Here is an 18,050-nt window from a genome sequence, read left to right on the forward strand (position 1 = left end):
TGTATCATATCTTTAAAAAACTAGGCTTAAGGACTTCCCTGGTGGTTCAATGGTTAAGAATCTGCCTGCCAATGCAGGGGATGCCAGCTGGATTCCTGGTTGGGGAACTAAGATCCCACACACTGTGGAGCAACTAAGCCCATGCACCACAACTAGAGAGCCCCCGCACCAAGGAAAGATCCCGAGTGCCACAACTATGACCCAAGGCTGTGGCTGTGCTTAGTCGCTCAGTTGTATCCAATTCTTCGCGACCCCATGGACTGCAGCCTGCCAGGCTCCTCTGTCCATGGAATTCTCCAGGCAAGAATATTGGAGTGGGTTGCCATGCCCACCTCCAGGGGATTTTCCTAACCCAGGGACTGAACGCATTGCAGGTGTATTCTTTACCATCTGAGCTACCAGGGAAGCCCAAGGCAGCCAAAAACAAAACAAAACCAAAAATTATGCTAAGAGGAAAGAAACTAACTTTTACAAAGCACCTATCATGTGGGAAGCACTTTACATTTCACTGAATCCTGATAACAACCTAAAAGTTTGAAATCATTATCAAACTTTATGATAGGCTTGGGCAAAATAAGTAATTTTCCCAAAGAAATGTTGATACATAGAGACAGATATAAGCCAAGACAGTCTGGCTGCAAACCCTGTGTTGCTTCCATTATACCATGCTGGCTTTATTTTACAAAGAAAAATAGCAGGAGAGAAAGAGACTAGGGTTTAGAATATAGGGTCCTATTAGTAAGGAAATGTGCTTCTTATAATAAATGGCTTAGAAACAGCCATTTCCCAAAGGACTCTCATTCCCAAGTTACTTACTGTCAGTGATACCACATTTTGTCATGTCTCAGGAACTTTGGAATTATCTCTCATTTGTTCTCTCTTGTTATCCTTATAGCCAATCTGTCTCTAAATTATTTTCTCCTTTTGATATTGTCTTTCATATTTGTCCTTCTGTACATTTTTACTACTATGAAGAGTTTTTTTAGCCTCCCTGGTTTTAATTTTTTCACCTCCAAGGCATCCTTATTAGATTAAATTTCCTAAAATACTACTTTCATCATATCAACTTCTATATAAGACCCTATGCTGGATCTCTTTGCCTATCTCAGCAAATACAAATTCCTCTGACAAGCGTCTTCATAAACTAGCTTCTGTTTACCAATTCAATTTTATCTCCTATTTCTCTTCCACACCCACTCTCAACAGGTCATGCTGTTTATTATTTTTTTGCATACTTCTGCATCTTTGCTTTGCTGAAATCCTCCTCCAGATTCTATTCATTATTTACAGTCCATCTAAATATCACCTTCTCTAAGAAACTGTCCCTAATAACCTCAAATCTTACTATAGTCAGTACCACAACTCTGACTTAAATATTAACTTAAAATGCTGCCTAATTGTCTGATTATGTTACTTTTCTGCTAAAATCCTCTGATAGCTCCTGTCATTTTAAGATTAAAGCCCTATCTCCTTTCAATGGCCATAACCAGGACTCAATCTGTCCTTCTGGCTTATCTAAGACCATCCCTTATCTTGTATCCAGCACTAGCTACATTGAGTTAGTCTCTGTTCCCTTGGCTTTTTTTTTTCTTAACATCTCCATGTCTGCATTCTCTCTGCCGAGAATTTCTTTTCTTGAAAAGTAATATCCTCATCTCTAAGAAGCTCTAAGAAGCCACATCCTTACAGAAAATAGCCGTCTTTCCTCTGTATTTCCATATCCCTTTGTAATACCTCCAGTATAGCACTTATTGCATATATTATAACTCCTGGTTTACATTTCTTTCTCCCTTACTAATATGTGAACTCTTTGAGGAAAAAGATGGCATTTTATTTCTTTTTGTTCCTCTAGATACTCATTGTACATGGAGCAGGCATTCACATGTTTGTGGAATAAAAAGCAGATGCTCAATAGTATAAATTTCAGTTCAGTTGCTCAGTCGTGTCCAACTCTTTGCAACCCTATGGACTGCAGCACGCCAGGCTTCCTTGTCCATCACTAACTCCCGGAGCTTGCTCAAACTCATGTCCATCAAGTCAGTGATGCCAGCATTTTAATAGACACTGTATCTTTAAATCTTCCTAACAATCCTGTGAGATACATATCATTATACCTATTTGACAAATAAGGAAAATGGCTAAGAAATTAAGCCAACAACTCCAGGTCCCAAAGCCAGCAGTGGCAAATCAAACACTAAAATTTAGATCTTCTGATTTTAGTCTAGCATTCTTTCTAGTTGACTGGGTTGCCCTCCTAAACACTCAGTTAATCGCCTGAACCCTTAGGGAGTGCACATTTTTTCTTCTCCTGTGCCTCTTATCATCTGTCTTGTGTGTGTGTTAGTCACTCAGTCGTGTCCACCTCTTTGGAACCCCATGGACTGTAACCCACCAGATTCCTCTGTCCACGGATTCTCCAGGCAAGAATAGTGGAGTGGGTTGCCATTTCCTTCTCCAAGGGATATCTTCCCCATCCAATGACAGAACCTGGGTCTCCTGCAGTGCAGGCAGATTCTTTACCATCTGAGCCACCAGGGAAGCCCATCTATCTTAAATAATCCTAATTTGTGCTCCTGTCTCAACTCCTTGTTAGACTGTAAATTCCATGTTGGTTAAGAAGGATTACTTGCCTTCGTATCACCTGCTCTGCTTGCCACAGTGGCTTACTACAGTAGGTGCTCATCAAATTGGACCGAACAGATACCTGGAGAGCACTAGAATGGTCGTTCTGACAGGCCAGTTCTTGTTCAACCTCTGAAACCTCCAGCAGATTCCGCTCACTGACCAACCGAGATAGTTCTCCAACCACTGTCACATGCTTTGACACAGTCCCAGACATCTTCTTGAACTGTGGGTAATTCTCAACAAAGGCCTGCCATGAGAAAAATATCAATTGGGGGTTCTCTTATTTCTTGAGGACAGGCATGTATGAAGAAGAGAAAAAAAAGGAAGGGATTATTCTTCTGCCCAGACTAAGGCATCTAAAACTTTCAATCACACAGCATTTTATTATGCATAAGAAGAGAAGGACTGGTATATGTCAGTAGACTGAGTCATTAAATAGTTCAAATATGACTGAGGAATGGAAAGAAGTTCATGGCTTACTATGAAGTTTTTACTATATTGTTTCCTAAAGAGAAACAGAAAATAATCTTGAACCAAACAAAAGGAATCAAGGCAGAAATCAGACCCAGAATATTCCAGAAATGTTGCTTACATGAATAGTTCCAAAGTCTTGCATGTTAGTCATCCATGTACATGTTCAATTTACCTTCATGTCTGCTATTGATTCTAGTTTTTGCTGTTCTTTTGGTTTCTTCTTCTGAAAGTCCTCCATGAGATTCTTTATGTTGCTGCCAATCTCAGCAAAGTTCAGGTACATATTCTGTGAAAAAGGAAGTTGCACACACAGTTCTATCCACTAGGCTGACTTTCAGACAATTTAAAAGGAGTGAAAAAGAACAATGAATACAGTTAGAATTGAAGGGCAAGAAAATTTCATTGTAATTACCAAATCTGGATATTGGCCAGGACACTGGTGATGAATACCACTACTAATCTCACAAAGAGCTACGGATAGGAGGGCGGTAAATAAATTGGGTTCTAATTTTTAAGGTATGAAACAAAGTACATGATTACTAAGAAAAAAGTATTGTTAAAGGGTTAGAAAAAAGTCTTCTGTCTTTCCTTGAGATGCAGTTTATCTATAGGATGCCTCTCGCATCCTTCCACATGAAATCCCACACCTGCTCCCATTCTAACAAATCAGGACTAACCTCACATAGAAAAAATTAAAAAGAACTCTAAACCACTTACGTTAGCATAGAACTCATCATTTTCAGCAGATAAGACCACCTCTCTCAAATCTTTACTGATTCCTGGCACTCTGGAAAGATCAATCCGATTGTTGTTTATACCCAGTAGTTCATGGACCATGGCCTGGTATGTCCACTAAATAAAGAATAATGACAAAAAAATTGGTAACTGACAAAATGTGGAAATATTAATTGGCAGGAAAACAAAAACTGATAATATTCTTAGTAAACTAGTCTTTTTTACATGGAGGCTCTCTAGCTCAAATTTTATTAATATTTTGTGCTATACTAAGCATTAAGATTCTCGTTTTAATTGGTTAAACATCCAAAAGTCAAAATACTTTTAGATTTCACACTTTTGGAAGAAGGGCAGCCAGATTAATATTCCTGATAGAAAGAAAACAAATTAGATCTATCATTAGCTCCAATTTTTGCCTGTGAATTAAGAGCATATTTTTGGCTTCACAGATAGGGCTATATTGGTACTGCAGTTATAAGCTGTACCATTTCCTGTATGCTTCTGTGGTTTTTCTGCAGCATGAGAAGTATGTTCTTGCAGATCTGAGTAGTGCTATATTTATCCTGGGAACACTAATATTATCAGAAAAAACCCTGTAGGTTGATCAAAACATGCATATTCAGAAAGTTGCCTGTGAATCCATTTTATTTTATATTTTTACTTAATATGCATTGTGAAGAAGGACTGGTTTCCAGTTTTACAAAATGTGAACTTATTTGGTAAAATTGAAAAGGAGAAACCCCAAAACTTGCCTTCTCACCTTTTATGGAGAATAGGTTACTTTTAGTCATAGGCCCATTAGAGAAAACTAAGTATTTTCCAGCAAATTACCCCCTAAACCTAGAGTCTAAAACTAAATATTTATATATGTATAAGTGTATACATATATAAATAATCTAGATTTGTTATAATAACTTAAGACGTTATAAAAGAAGGCGCTTTATTTCCTAAAATATTTGCCAAGTGAATCCTTGAAAAAACAAGTTTCATTAGAGCATTTAAAACAAGCACAACAAAATGTTTTATGCTTCCATACACAGCATCCTGTGCATGCTTTTGCCATTAGCACATACTTCAGAATTAAAATGATCCGTTTACTTTCTCTTCATTGGATCATGAACTCTTTGAGAACAGAGACTGTATCTTTTAACCTTTTATCTCCTGTACTTAATACAGTACCTGGTACCTAACAGGTCCCCAGGTTGAGTGAATGATTGCTTTTCTTTGGGAAACAGAATTAAAGGCAACTATTTTTCTTTCTACTTTTTTACACTGTCAAATTTCTTTCATTATTACTAAAAGTATATAAAATATGTAAAGTTATATTACTTTGAATTTTAAGAATATAAGGCAGTCGTATTATAGAGAAGTTGTACTCCATAGCCACAGATTTCCCCTAGCATTAACATTATTATAAGCTGAGATGGAACTGAAATATAGGCTGTGCCTTTTCCTACAAATTTAAAGTCACTATTAATAAAGCATCTACAAACTGTAAGGCACTGCACTTGAATTCACAGAACAAGCAATAGTAAGACAGAGTCTGCCTTGAAGGGATGTACAACCTAGGAGAATATGAAAACAAACGTACAACATAGTGCAGTATGAGACATGAGAGAAAAAGTTCTACAGTAATTCGAAGGAAAAAAAAATCCTATCTGACAAAAAAGTAAAAGCTTCAAGGAGATGTTTCAAGTGGTTTTAAAAAATAAGAATTTTAAGAGGTGAAGATGGGGAGAGAATGTATTCCAAACACTCCAGAGTTCAGATCGAGGTCACAACATGAATAAAATGATGGCAGAGAATAATGAGGCATATCTACACAGTAGTGAGCTGCAGGTTTTCTATAAGGTTGAGCCCACATTATGAAGGATCATGGTGGTCAAGTTCAGGAATCTGTATTTAATTCAGCAGGCAAATGGGAAACAGGTAAGATTTTTAAGTCAGGAGTAATAGGTTAAGAGTTGTGAACTTTAGTAAAAGTAATTTAATAACATTGTATCTGTGAGATACATTATAGTGGAAAGCAATTAAAAGTGGGAAATCCAGTAGATGACTATTTCAGAATTCCTATAACACAGGGGTCTCCAACCCCTGGGCCGCAGACTGGTAGTGGTCCTTGGCCTGTCAGGGACCAGACTGCACAGAGGGAGGTGAGCCTTGGGTGAGCGAGTGTAGCCAAGCTTCATCTGCTACTCCCCACAGATCGCATTACCTGAACACCACCATACAAGGCCAGAACACCACCCCTCTGGCTGCCCTCCCCCTGAGCCCTTCTGTGGGGAAACTGTCTTCCATGAAACCTGTCCCTGGTGGCAAAAAGGCTGGGGACTACTGCTGTAAGAGATTAGTCACACCAAGGTAATGGCAATATGAATGGGAAAGAACAGATAGACACTGGAAAAGTAGAATCTACGGAACCTAGCATGCATGTGTGGTCAGTTGATTCAGTCGTGTATGACTCTTTGTGACCCTGGCTCCTTTGTCCATGGGAGTCTCCAGGCAAGAACACTGGAGCGCCATGCCTTCCTCTAGGGATCTTTCCAACCCAGGGATTGAACCCATGTCTCCTGTGTCTCCTGCACCGCAGGCAGATTTTTCACTGCTAAGCCACCATGGAAACCCCAGAGAACCTAGAAGCTGCCTTACTTAGGAATGGTGGCAGAAAGAGACAGGAAGGATGAGGCAGAAGCAAGAGTTGAAGATGACTGTGGCTAGAACACTGATACCAGAATACTAGGAAATACAAGGCAGAAACAAGAATAGCTAAAAATAAGGAGGCAAATAAATGGACCATGTTCATTTCCACGTCTGCATTTTGATGAACACCACTTGAAATCATCCTTCCATTGTGCTAACAAAGGGCTCTGCACCTGGTTTAGCAATGGGGTGATGGCATCATCGCAGCGATCTAAAATAAGTAGCAGTGGAGGGACCTCAGTCCGTCGGAATTCAAACAGTTCATATTCTTTAGTTATCACTTGCTGTGGGTAAGAGAGAAAGACGTTTGGTCAACCAATTGGTAGCAGATAGAGATGACATAAATAGAAAATTCATACATAAAAACCACATTTACAACAGTTATTTTGCACTTTCATAGGCCTTCCATAAAAGGATTCAAAAGCTTGACAAAATTTTAGTAGCATTCTGTTTAAGGAGTTAGGATTTGAAACTCTTATTTTACAAGTGGTTTAACCGGATCAAAAGAAGTTAAGTAGCTTGCAAATGTTTCCTGAGTTAAACCTAAGAATCTTAGCTCTAATTTGTTGCCTTAGGTCTTAAAATATAATTCCTACCTCTTTGCCAATAAACCTAACAAATCATCTCCTTGGTTTCAGATAAAATATTCCTTTAGTTTTGGAAATATGATAAGGAAATGAATGGTCTTGATGTTTTGGAACTGGGGATACAGAACGCCGTACCTTAACACATTCTGCAAGTCTCTTTGCTGCTTCTGATGAAAGCTGATAACGAATCATCGGACATTTCTTCAGAGATAAAAGGAGAGCTGTCAGTCCTTGAGTTGTTCTGGATAGTTGGACTGGATCCCAATTTCGACCCTTTTTGTTAAAAACATACATTCATAGAACATATTTGAATTTTTTCTTACAAGTCCAATTACTTACTGAATTAACTTCCAACTGATAAACAAACAAACAAAAACCTTCCTTCTTTCCATACCTGGCAGCAACCCAAAATATTGAGGGAAAACAAATGTGGATTCACAGCAATGTAATCACCATAAAATTCCTACAAACAAAGCACCAAGATCAGTCAGTTATTCCACAAGCTCCTAACTGTATCATGCAATAATATTTTTCATATGTGATGTAATACTATGTGATACAATCAAGTTGGAGGAAATGCAGGTATAAAAAAGAAAAATTGATCAATTAACAATTGAGTAACAATAGTCAATGTGAGGGGATTAATAAGACAATTATAGAATAGAAGCAAAAATAAATCTTAAAAAAAAACCCAATCAAAAAACAAAAGTTGTATAAGTATACATATCATATTTAAGGAGACTTTTCAATTAGTAAAAATAAAACACTGCTAAAGATATACAGTGTTACACTCAGATGAGTAAAAACATTGCTGTCCAATGTATTCTCATGAGGGAGAATGTGATTTAAAATAGGTCATTCTTTTTTATTCATTTATCACCTAGCACATCCTTCTAAAAATCCAAAACTTGCTTATTTGCTCCCCTGAGGATGATATTCTTCACCGAGGTGATAAAAGTGTTTAAAACATTTGTGCTAAATGTGTTCAAGAACACTAAAGGGTTTAAGAAGGAAAAGGTAACATGAAATGTTCTAATGTGAGGTATTTCATAGCATGTAGAATATTAAAGAGTTTTCAAGTTTTAACCTAATGACCAATCTGCTTATTCCCAAAGCAAGATAATCACAAACAGAACTTTAACAAACCTCATTCATCCTTTACTTCCTATTCTCTTCCAATCAGACATAAACTATAACTGTGCAGATGAACATTCTTATAGCATAGCTCATAAGACTGCCTTTATCAAACATAACTGCCTCTGACTCCAACCCTCCCTACCAATCCAGTACCATTCCAATCTCCTTATTCCCACTGACTTCTTTAATTCTATTCCCATTCAATTTGATACCTCTTCCAAACTTTCTATATATATATGAGTAGAGTGTGATGCAATGCACATTTATTGTGTCTGATCAACAGCTTCCTTTCTTAAGAGATAAGCACTTTCCTTATTTATAGACTCAAATCTTTCAAAAGGGCCAATAAAAGAGATGTGTTAGAGGAACAATGTATTTACCTGAACCTCAGCCACAACTTCCTGTTCATCAGCTTCAGCTAATGACTTCACATCACTCTTGCTTATCACATTACTGAAATCTGAAATAGACATGTAAGATGTGGTTTACTCAGAGGAGATAATTTTTGTTACAATTAGACATAAAGGGGCCTGACAGTTAAAGTCTAATAAACTAAGTGAAGTTTAGTATATGTGGTACTATACTTTACATTGTGGTATATGTCAAACACTTTCACATTGGAATGAATAACACAAATATGTTTAAATCTGTAAATTCATAATACTTAAAAAAAAGGAACCATCATTATAGGCATTGGAGGATGCCAGGGAACCAAATCATTATATTGAAAAGAGCAAATACTTAGGAAAAAATAAGTATTTGTCCTTTTATATCCCAACTGTACCATCAGATAACCAAATAGTATTAATAGATGAGGGGAAACTCTTTATAGCAATTTTCCAGCTAAAAAGCAAAGCAGGAATGATAACAATAGAATTTAAAACACCATTTTTTTTCCCCACTCCTAATGAATCAATGGATAGAAATATTGAGCATTAACCTTTGCTAGTGTCACAGTAAGACAGTCAACAGAAGCACACAACACTGCTGATGAAAGTCTTGTCAAAAGAAAATCAAATCTGAATTTAATTAAACCTGTGTATCCAAGTACCAATTTATTGGAGCTGAAGGACAGTTCTTTAAATTGCAAAGAGCATGTTAAACTATCCCATGTGGATGTAATCAGCAAGATCCAGGCTGAAGGAAACTAACAGAAGGAGGTGGTTTAGTGGTTTATTCAATAAATAGACTGTGTGGGGGTGAAGTTAGAGAGAGGAACTATAGAAGATTCAAGAAATTTCAACAATGTATCTTCCAATAGCAATGTGTGGACCTTGCTGCTGCTAAGTTGCTTCAGTCTGTTGGACTCTGTGCAACCCCATAGACGGCCTCCTACCAGGCTCCTTGCTATGACTCTAATTCAAACAAACTGAGCAGGGAAAAAAAGGCATGAAAGAATTTGAAATTTGAGCACTGAATGAGGTACTAATAGTATGTTTTAAAAACGAGTCCCTATCATTTAAAGATGCACATGGAAATATTTATGGATGAAATCATACAACCTGTTAGATTTTCTTCAATATAATGTTGATGAGGGAGTAGATAGCAGTACAGCTAAAACAAGATTGGTCATGGTACAGTAACTGTAGAAACTGGGTGATGGGTACATTGGGATTTATTAGGCTATTCTATCTACTTTTGTATATATTTGAAAACTTCCACAACAAAGTTTTTTTAAAAATAAAGGATGGGATACTAATACTAATACAAGATATTTAGTACACATAAGAATATACAAAAATACAATTATTAGAAAATGACATAAGCAGAAGGCCAGTTTAGTGCTGATATAAACTGTGCTGAAAGTCTATAAAGAATAAAATCACTATATATAAACTCATTTTCAGTTCAGTTGCTCAGTCGTGTCTGACTCTTTGCAACCGCATGAATCGCAGCACACCAGGCCTCCCTGTCTATCACCAACTCCCGGAGTTCACTGAGACTCACGTCCATCGAGTCAGTGATGCCATCCAGCCATCTCATCCTCTGTTGTCCCCTTCTCCTCCTGCCCCCAATCCCTCCCAGCATCAGGGTCTTTTCCAATGAGTCAACTCTTCGCATGAGGTGGCCAAAGTACTAGAGTTTCAGCTTTAGCATCATTCCTTCCAAAGAACATCCAGGGCTCATCTCCTTTAGAATGGACTGGTTGGATCTCCTTGCAGTCCAAGGGACTCACAAGAGTCTTCTCCAACACCACAGTTCAAAGGCATCAATTCTTCGGCGCTCAGCTTTCCTCACAGTCTAACTCTCACATCCATGCAGGACCACTGGAAAAACCATAGCCTTGACTAGACGGACCTTTGTTGGCAAAGTAATGTCTCTGCTTTTCAATATGCTATCTAGGTTGGTCATAACTTTTCTTCCAAGGAGTAAGCGTCTTTTAATTTCATGGCTGCAGTCACCATCTGCAGTGATTTTGGAGCCCAAAAAAATGAAGTCTGACCTGTTTCCACTGTTTCCCCGTCTATTTCCCATGAAGTGATAGGACCAGATGCCATGATCTTCATTTTCAGAATGCTGAGTTTTAAGCCAACTTTTCCACTCTCCTCTTTCACCTTCATCAAGAGGCTTTTTAGTTCCTCTTCACTTTCTGCCATAAGATATCTGCACATTTGAGGTTATTGATGTTTATTTCAATTAAATAAAACTGTGAAATTGCTCCACCCAAGACATTTCAACAGTCTATTTTTCCTAGGCTTAGTGCTAACTACTTTAACATATATAGTTTTTCCCTTCGACTTCATAGATTCACAGCCTAAATCAATCTCTAGAACCAGAAGAGTAAATACTAGATTTATTATTCATTATTAATGTTGGCCACTGTATCAAATAACTCTTCAGAGGAAAAAGGAGTCTTTTATCTCATGATCTATTCACTTTTTAGTTAAGAGACTCAGCAAAACAGTGATTCTATTAAATGTGCACATAGATTTGGCAGCATGGAGAATCAATCTCTTTCTATAAATGTGTGTGTGTGTGGCTGAATACAAAAGTTTCTATACTTTCCTATCCTAAGTACCTAGCTTGTAAACAGATTAAAAAACTACTGAATGACTAAATATGTATCAGAATGGCTAAAATGAAAACCAGGGACAACACTAAATGCTTGTTAGGATACAAAGAAATTAGATTGCCTGGATATTGCTACTGGAAATGTAAAATGGCATAGTCATTCCAGAAAACATTTAGTTGTTTTTTAAAACATTAAACATGCAGCTATCATATGACCCAGCAATTGATCCCTGGGAATTATGTATTACAGAGAGATAAAGACTTACGTTCACACAAAAACCTGTACACAAATATTTATAACAACTTTATTTGTATTAGCCCAAACTAGAAACAACTAAGATGTCCTTCATTATGTGAACAGTTAAACAAATTGTGGTACAGTCACACCATGGAATAAATAAAAAAAAATTTTTTTTTTAAATCAAGTATTGATACACAACAACCTGGATGAATTGTTAAAGAATTATGCTGAATGAAAAAAAGCCAATTTCAGAAGGTTATATACTGCATGATTCCATTTATATGACATTATTGAAATGACAAAATTATACAAAAGGAAAACAGGTTGGTGGTTGCCAGAGGTTACTGAGGAGGCTGGGATGGGAGGAAAGTAGACAAAATGCAACGTGAGGGATCCTAGGAAGATGGAAATGCTTTGCATCCTTACTGTATCAATGTCAATATGGTATGATGTCATACCCAACTATAGTTATGTAAGATGCTTCATTAGGGGACACTGGGTAAACAGTATATGGGATCTATGTATTATTTCTTACAACTGTATGTGAATCTACAATTATCTCAAAAGAAAAAGTTTAATTGAAAAGGAAAACCTGTGATTATTAACCGAAAAGAAAACAATGACAAAAACAAACATAGGATAATAGAAATGAATAAAATTGCCTATTTCCACCTCCTGAAGTTGTTTTAAAGGCTGAATAAAATAATACATGAGAGTTTTTATAAAATACAGTGTCTTATCACAAATGTTAATTTTTGATACCATTATTAAATTGTAATATATCCTGAGGAAAGTATGTATGTCTTAGAATATAGTCTAAACCCAGAAACTCCAAAGCTTTTAAGTAACCTACATTAATGTTATAAAGATCAATAATGACATCTAGAGGAGAAAAGATGTAACTTCCAAAGCAAAATGTATTAGATTAAAAAAAAAAATCCATATAAATTGTATGATAACCACAAACCTAGTTTATTTCCAGGCCTCCACCTCTCTTCCCCTCCCTCAAAGTTGTGCAAATAGGACATACATATCTGATGACTTTTACTTTCAAGTATTACACAAAGTTGCAAAGAGAAGAATGGTATATAAACTAAATCTCTGCTTTTCCAACAAACTCAACTACATCCTCCCTCCAAATAAATAAATCGGCTTCTATGCCTCAGTTCAAAACAGTGTAAACTAGGAATAAGTATACATACATTTTTCGGCAAAGGGGAATGTGAAAGTTAACTACTTACAAGTTTTGACTTATAAAGAAATTTGAAAGGCAAGGTACAACTTAAATATTTTTTTTAACCTAAGCAGTCAATGATGAGTGGAAACCACATTTAGCTCTCAGAAACAGAATGCTGGTCCAATTGACTGGTAATACTTTGAAGGACAAAACACCCACCAGACTCTTAAGAGTGATGGACTCAATTAATTTACTGATGATATGCAGTAGCTAGTAGAACATATTAGCTAGGATTTAGTTACATGATTGAACAGGTGAAAAAATACTTACAAATAAAATATATACTGTATTTAGGTCTTCGGAGCTCCTGAATCAGATAATCCACATTCTCCTAGAAAAGAACAAGCAAACAAAATGAGAAAAACCACTTAAGTGATGAAGTAATAAGTATGTATTTACTAAGAGCCTACTGTGCTGAAGTCTAGATTAAGTGTGCCTATGTCGGGAGGGGTGAGGACTGGGGATAAAAGAGATACATTAAATATAATAATCAAATCATATGTGATATAGCTGTACTGCTCTGGCCAAATTAGTTATTAAAAATATAAAGTACATAGATGTTGAAATACAACATAAAATAGATAACAATTATGCAAATTTGCCTCAAGCTGTTTGTCTGTAAATTTGTATTCATCTGATCAAAATTCTTATTTTTTTGTAGAATATCAAAATTTGTCTAAAATTTTTTAGACACATTTAAAAACCAACATTCAAGAGAAAATATAGTTAATTATATTCACTTGGGCTTTTAACTTATTGGGACCACAGGTGGCAGAACTACAGTATTTCTGAAGTATTTATACATGGTAGGCTAAGGCCTTTTGTATAATTGCATTATTTAAAAATAAAACATGAAATTTAGAAATAAAAAACAACTGATTTTCAAATGGTCAAAACATAATTCCAATTATGTAAGATCATAATGAAGGTTTTATCTGCTTTTGAAACTATAACATATGGCTAAATTTCAGTATAAAGTTGATCTCCAAACTATACATGATATAAAATATCATTTTTGAATGTTAAAAAACCATACATCTCCTTACAGAATGAAAAGTAATGTAAGCAATACATATTGCTTGTTAAATGGAAAAAAGACCTTAAAAATTGTCATTTAAATTTTAAACTATATTAAAAATTAACTTTAAATGTAATCTTAAGGAAAAATTGTTTCTAAGAACACATTTTGAGCTTGAGAGAACATATACATAAGGCTGTGAAAGAGCTTCTCTAATAAAAAAAGTTCGGCAATGATGGACTAAATTATCTTTAAAACCCCTCTCAGAACCAAAATTTCATGACTAATAAGAAACAATTGGAAACTACTATAACAAAAGAATTACTTGATATATTAATTAATTCAGAACTACTTATTGAGTATCTGCTATGTGGTAGACACTGGGGACATAGTAGTGTGAAAATATGGACATCATCTCTGCTTTCCTGGAATTTACTGCTGGTACATGAGACATATTAATTAATCATACAAACCATATGAGACTTCAACCATGACAAGTAATAGGCTGGAGAAGATGGTGCTATAAGTACTTATAAGATTTGCTTGATGGAGTGAAGATGGTCCAGGTAAACAGAGAAACCTGTGCAAAGGTCCTGCAGCATGATGGAATAGTGGACTGAAAGAATAGTGTGGCTAAGACCAAACGGGGAATGGTTTGAAATGAGGCTACAGAAATAGTAGGAACTAGACCATACAGGGCCTTGCAGGCCACACTTAAGAAGGAGTTGTGTGTTTATCATAAAAGCAATGAGAAATCATTCAAGGATTTCAAGCGTGGTGACATGGTCAGATTTGCATCTTGGAAAGTACACAATATACAAGCACTGGAGTTAAGAACATAAATATAAAACAAGAGAATATACAAAATAAGACAGAAATAGTAAAGGATTTTTAAAGGAGGATTCAAGTTAGATTTAGAAGATAATGGACGAAAAATGACTGAAGGCTGCTGCTGCTGCTAAGTTGCTTCAGTCGTGTCTGACTCCGTGCAACCCCATAGACGGCAGCCCACCAGGCTCCCCCGTTCCTGGGATTCTCCAGGCAAGAACACTGGAGTGGGTTGCCATTTCCTTCTCCAATGCATGAAAGTGAAAAGTGAAAGTGAAGCCGCTCAGTCGTGTCCGACTCTTAGCGACCCCATGGTCTGCAGCCTACCAGGCTCCTCCGTCCATGGGATTTTCCAGGCAAGAGTGCTGGAGTGGGGTGCCATTGCCTTCTCCAACAGAAAGCTAAAGAACCTTTAATTAGGAGAAAAGAACAAACAGAGGGCAGGAGTGAGCATGTAGAAGGATCATACAAAGGCCTATTTGGCTGCAGTGGAGGAGAGAGACAGGACATACAAGACTGAATACCTAAGGGCAGACCAGGCCAGCTAGAGGGCCCTGAGGGCTACTAAATATGTCAGGGAAGTAAAATTGAGCCATTAAAGATTCCTGAACATAGATATGAATAAAATGATAAAGACTCAAAACACTGACATAAGTATGTAAGATTAAATGGTAATGGTGTTCAGTGTGATAGGTGTGGAGTTTCATTCAGAATAAAGAGATGTGGGTCTCAGGGCAGTTAGCGGCGTTGCAAGTAGCTAAGAACCTACAAAACATCTTGAAGGAAATCTAGCTGTGAGGAGTGACTGAGATATGGAAAGGAGGAAAGTCATGGTTATAACTGATAAGCCAGTATAATTATGATGCCACAAACGATGATAATAGAAATTTATTTTGTCTTCATAATACTTCTAGATCACAGTGTGTGCTGTATTTGCCTAAGCAGATGCAGCTGTTTATGTAGTACCTTGGTAGGTCGAAGAAAACAAATTGCTTTCAGGTGTTTCATGATCTCTCGATTTTGAGAATCAATGCGTTCAAAAAGGTACACTTCCTTCTGGAGAATTTCTGATTGTGTGTATACCATACTCACTATGCCAGTCTGTAAAGAAAAAAATTAACTAATATTATGCTAGTCCAGAATAATAAAAATAAGCAGCAATACCTAAGACTTAAAAAAATTTTTTTTCATTAATACTACTTACTGGGATAACTTAAATACTAACATATGTAATAACATTTACTGAGCATCTAAAATAATAAGTAATGTACCAAAATGAAATGCTCTCTCTGAACACGGACAACCCATAAATTGACAAAAAATTTCCCACCACCTTAAGAGTTTTTTTTTTTTTTTTTAATTTTGTGACCGATAAATAATAACCTGTCATCTCAGTTTGAGCTCTAATAGCTTTACTTTAAAAACACAACGCTGAGTGGAAACAACAGGGCAATCCCAAAGTCTTACCAGTGGTCTGTCTTATATATCATTTCTTGGCAGAGGCATTTAGAAAAAGATTTCTGATTTCAATCCATTGTTTTGGGTACAAGAAAACTCTCTGGCAGTGGTTAGAATCATTCAGAGTGAAAACCATCTAGGCAAGCTTTATAAAGCCTTTCAGTTCCATGCTAAACTTACAAATCTTTAATTAGATGCTAAACCCTACACTGGAATGGGACCAGCTATTGCAAGGGAGGAGGGTTCCCCCCCCAAACACTGAGCAAAAGCAAACTCACCGTCTCTTTATCCATGAGAAGTACTTTCATGCCAGGTCCGCTGTCCTCTATCATTTTGGAAATGTATTGCTTTACAGCAAAAACCACGTTCATGGTGGCGAACTGACAGGTTAGCCCTATAGCTCTTCCCACCCCCCGTTTTTCTTTCTAAATTAACCCCCGTTCTTTTGGCCGGGTCTCAGCAACTTCCTCCCCGGCCAGCTCGGGCTTCCGGAAGTCCGGGCAGCAGTGGTTTCGGGAGTTGTAGTTCCGCTACGCGGTCCGGGGAACCCAGCCTCCCGACTGAATGGACGAATTCAGCAGAGATACCCCGCCAATCCCGCACGTAATTCTCGATCCACCTCCAGCCCGGAGGTTTTTGAGGCCTCTATGCTCAGACCCCTCCCCTCCCTTAGCCTCGAGGCCTGGCCGCGGCTTGCCAACCCTTCTGCTGGCTTGGGGAGAAGGTGGCGCCTCGCGGTGTGCAGGAACTTGGCATAAGGCTGGCTCGGATGCACTCACGGCAGAGCTTCGCCGTGGTCGCTCTTTGCCATTAACGCTTTCTTGGGTGGTAGTGAAGGATGAAGGGAAGGGAGGAGGCCTTATGTTCCTCGCAGATTCACGGCACTTGGAGGGGCAGCGTTTGGTAGTATCTGCTAAATAGTGCCTGAGATTCGTCTTCCGCGGCTTCTTTGGATTATTAACAAGGCGAGGACACTGCCCTGCAAAGTGAGGCCCGAAATGATTTTCCGAAGACTGAGGGGCATCGGGAGTTCAACACGTTTGTTGAACAAACGAACAAAAGGAACAGGATATTCTGGGAGAGGTCTCACATCCCCTAGGAGAGCTTGGAGCTGTGGTCTGCCGCTGGAACTCTCAGGCTGTGGGTCCAACAGAGCCAGGAACCTCCCAGTTTTGGGGGCCCTGGGTTTTTAGACTCCGTGGGCTTCAACTCGCCCAGGATACCGGGGACCTGTGATGCTGAAACTGCGGGCAGGAGCAGTGAACAGGGTCAAAAATGGGTAGGAATCATGTACTTGGTTGGGCTAACACAAAGAAGCGCTGGGATTTTAAGGAAAAACTCAAAAATTTTATTTAAGAAATGACAAAAACTTAACAACAAAATGAATCTTAAAGCCATCAATTTCCAAATGTCTGCCTTTGTGTTTATACCCTGCGAGTCTTCTCTCCATCATGCCATTTTTCATAAAGGAAGGTAAATACTAGTTTTCTGCACCTTTGCGTTGGGGAATTGTAAAATCAGGAACATATCAAGAAACAACTGCAAGAAATCAGTGACTGTAATTTGCTTGTAAATATTTCTACCAAAAAAGTAACCAGTGTTTATTGGGCTCACAGTTTAATCAATACATTCAATGTCACCAAATCATTATTCTTTCATTCTATTGGGGGAAGTGTACAGTTAAAACTACACCCGGAGCACGCTAACATGAATCTGGCTGTTAAGTTTATTTTATTAAGCTTTGTATACAATTTTAAAGTTCTTTACAGGAGATCAGAAACCCATTGAAATATCATAGGTTTTTGTCACCTCTAAAGTTTCTTTCCTTTTCAGTTTTTCTACCGCATAATAAAACTTCCCTTTTGGCATTCTTTTCTATTTTTGATGTACATTTTGCAAGAAAAGTTATATTAAAGTGAAAATACGAATCTTTAAATGGATACAAATGAGAAAAATCTTAATATCTAAAAATTGTTATTTAAAATGTTATTTGAATTT

At 37.4% G+C, this 18,050-nt stretch overlaps 1 protein-coding gene across 1 annotated transcript in view; it reads right to left on the reverse strand.

Moving 5' to 3' along the window:
- Positions 1-16,541, reverse strand: part of VPS45 (vacuolar protein sorting 45 homolog) — a 72,874-nt gene extending 56,333 nt beyond the window's left edge. The window contains exons 1-10 of the mRNA XM_019956516.2: positions 16,331-16,541; positions 15,561-15,695; positions 13,019-13,079; positions 8,639-8,718; positions 7,516-7,584; positions 7,257-7,394; positions 6,708-6,818; positions 3,817-3,951; positions 3,272-3,385; positions 2,705-2,872 (exon numbers count right to left, since the gene is read on the reverse strand). Of these exons, the coding sequence (XP_019812075.1) occupies positions 2,705-2,872; positions 3,272-3,385; positions 3,817-3,951; positions 6,708-6,818; positions 7,257-7,394; positions 7,516-7,584; positions 8,639-8,718; positions 13,019-13,079; positions 15,561-15,695; positions 16,331-16,423 (1,104 nt within the window). The 5' untranslated portion in view covers positions 16,424-16,541. The remainder of the gene's footprint in view (positions 1-2,704; positions 2,873-3,271; positions 3,386-3,816; positions 3,952-6,707; positions 6,819-7,256; positions 7,395-7,515; positions 7,585-8,638; positions 8,719-13,018; positions 13,080-15,560; positions 15,696-16,330) is intronic.
- Positions 16,542-18,050: the final 1,509 nt, after the last annotated feature.

Source organism: Bos indicus, chromosome 3, assembly GCF_029378745.1.
Source record: "Bos indicus isolate NIAB-ARS_2022 breed Sahiwal x Tharparkar chromosome 3, NIAB-ARS_B.indTharparkar_mat_pri_1.0, whole genome shotgun sequence".
NCBI classification, from domain to species: domain Eukaryota; kingdom Metazoa; phylum Chordata; class Mammalia; order Artiodactyla; family Bovidae; genus Bos; species Bos indicus.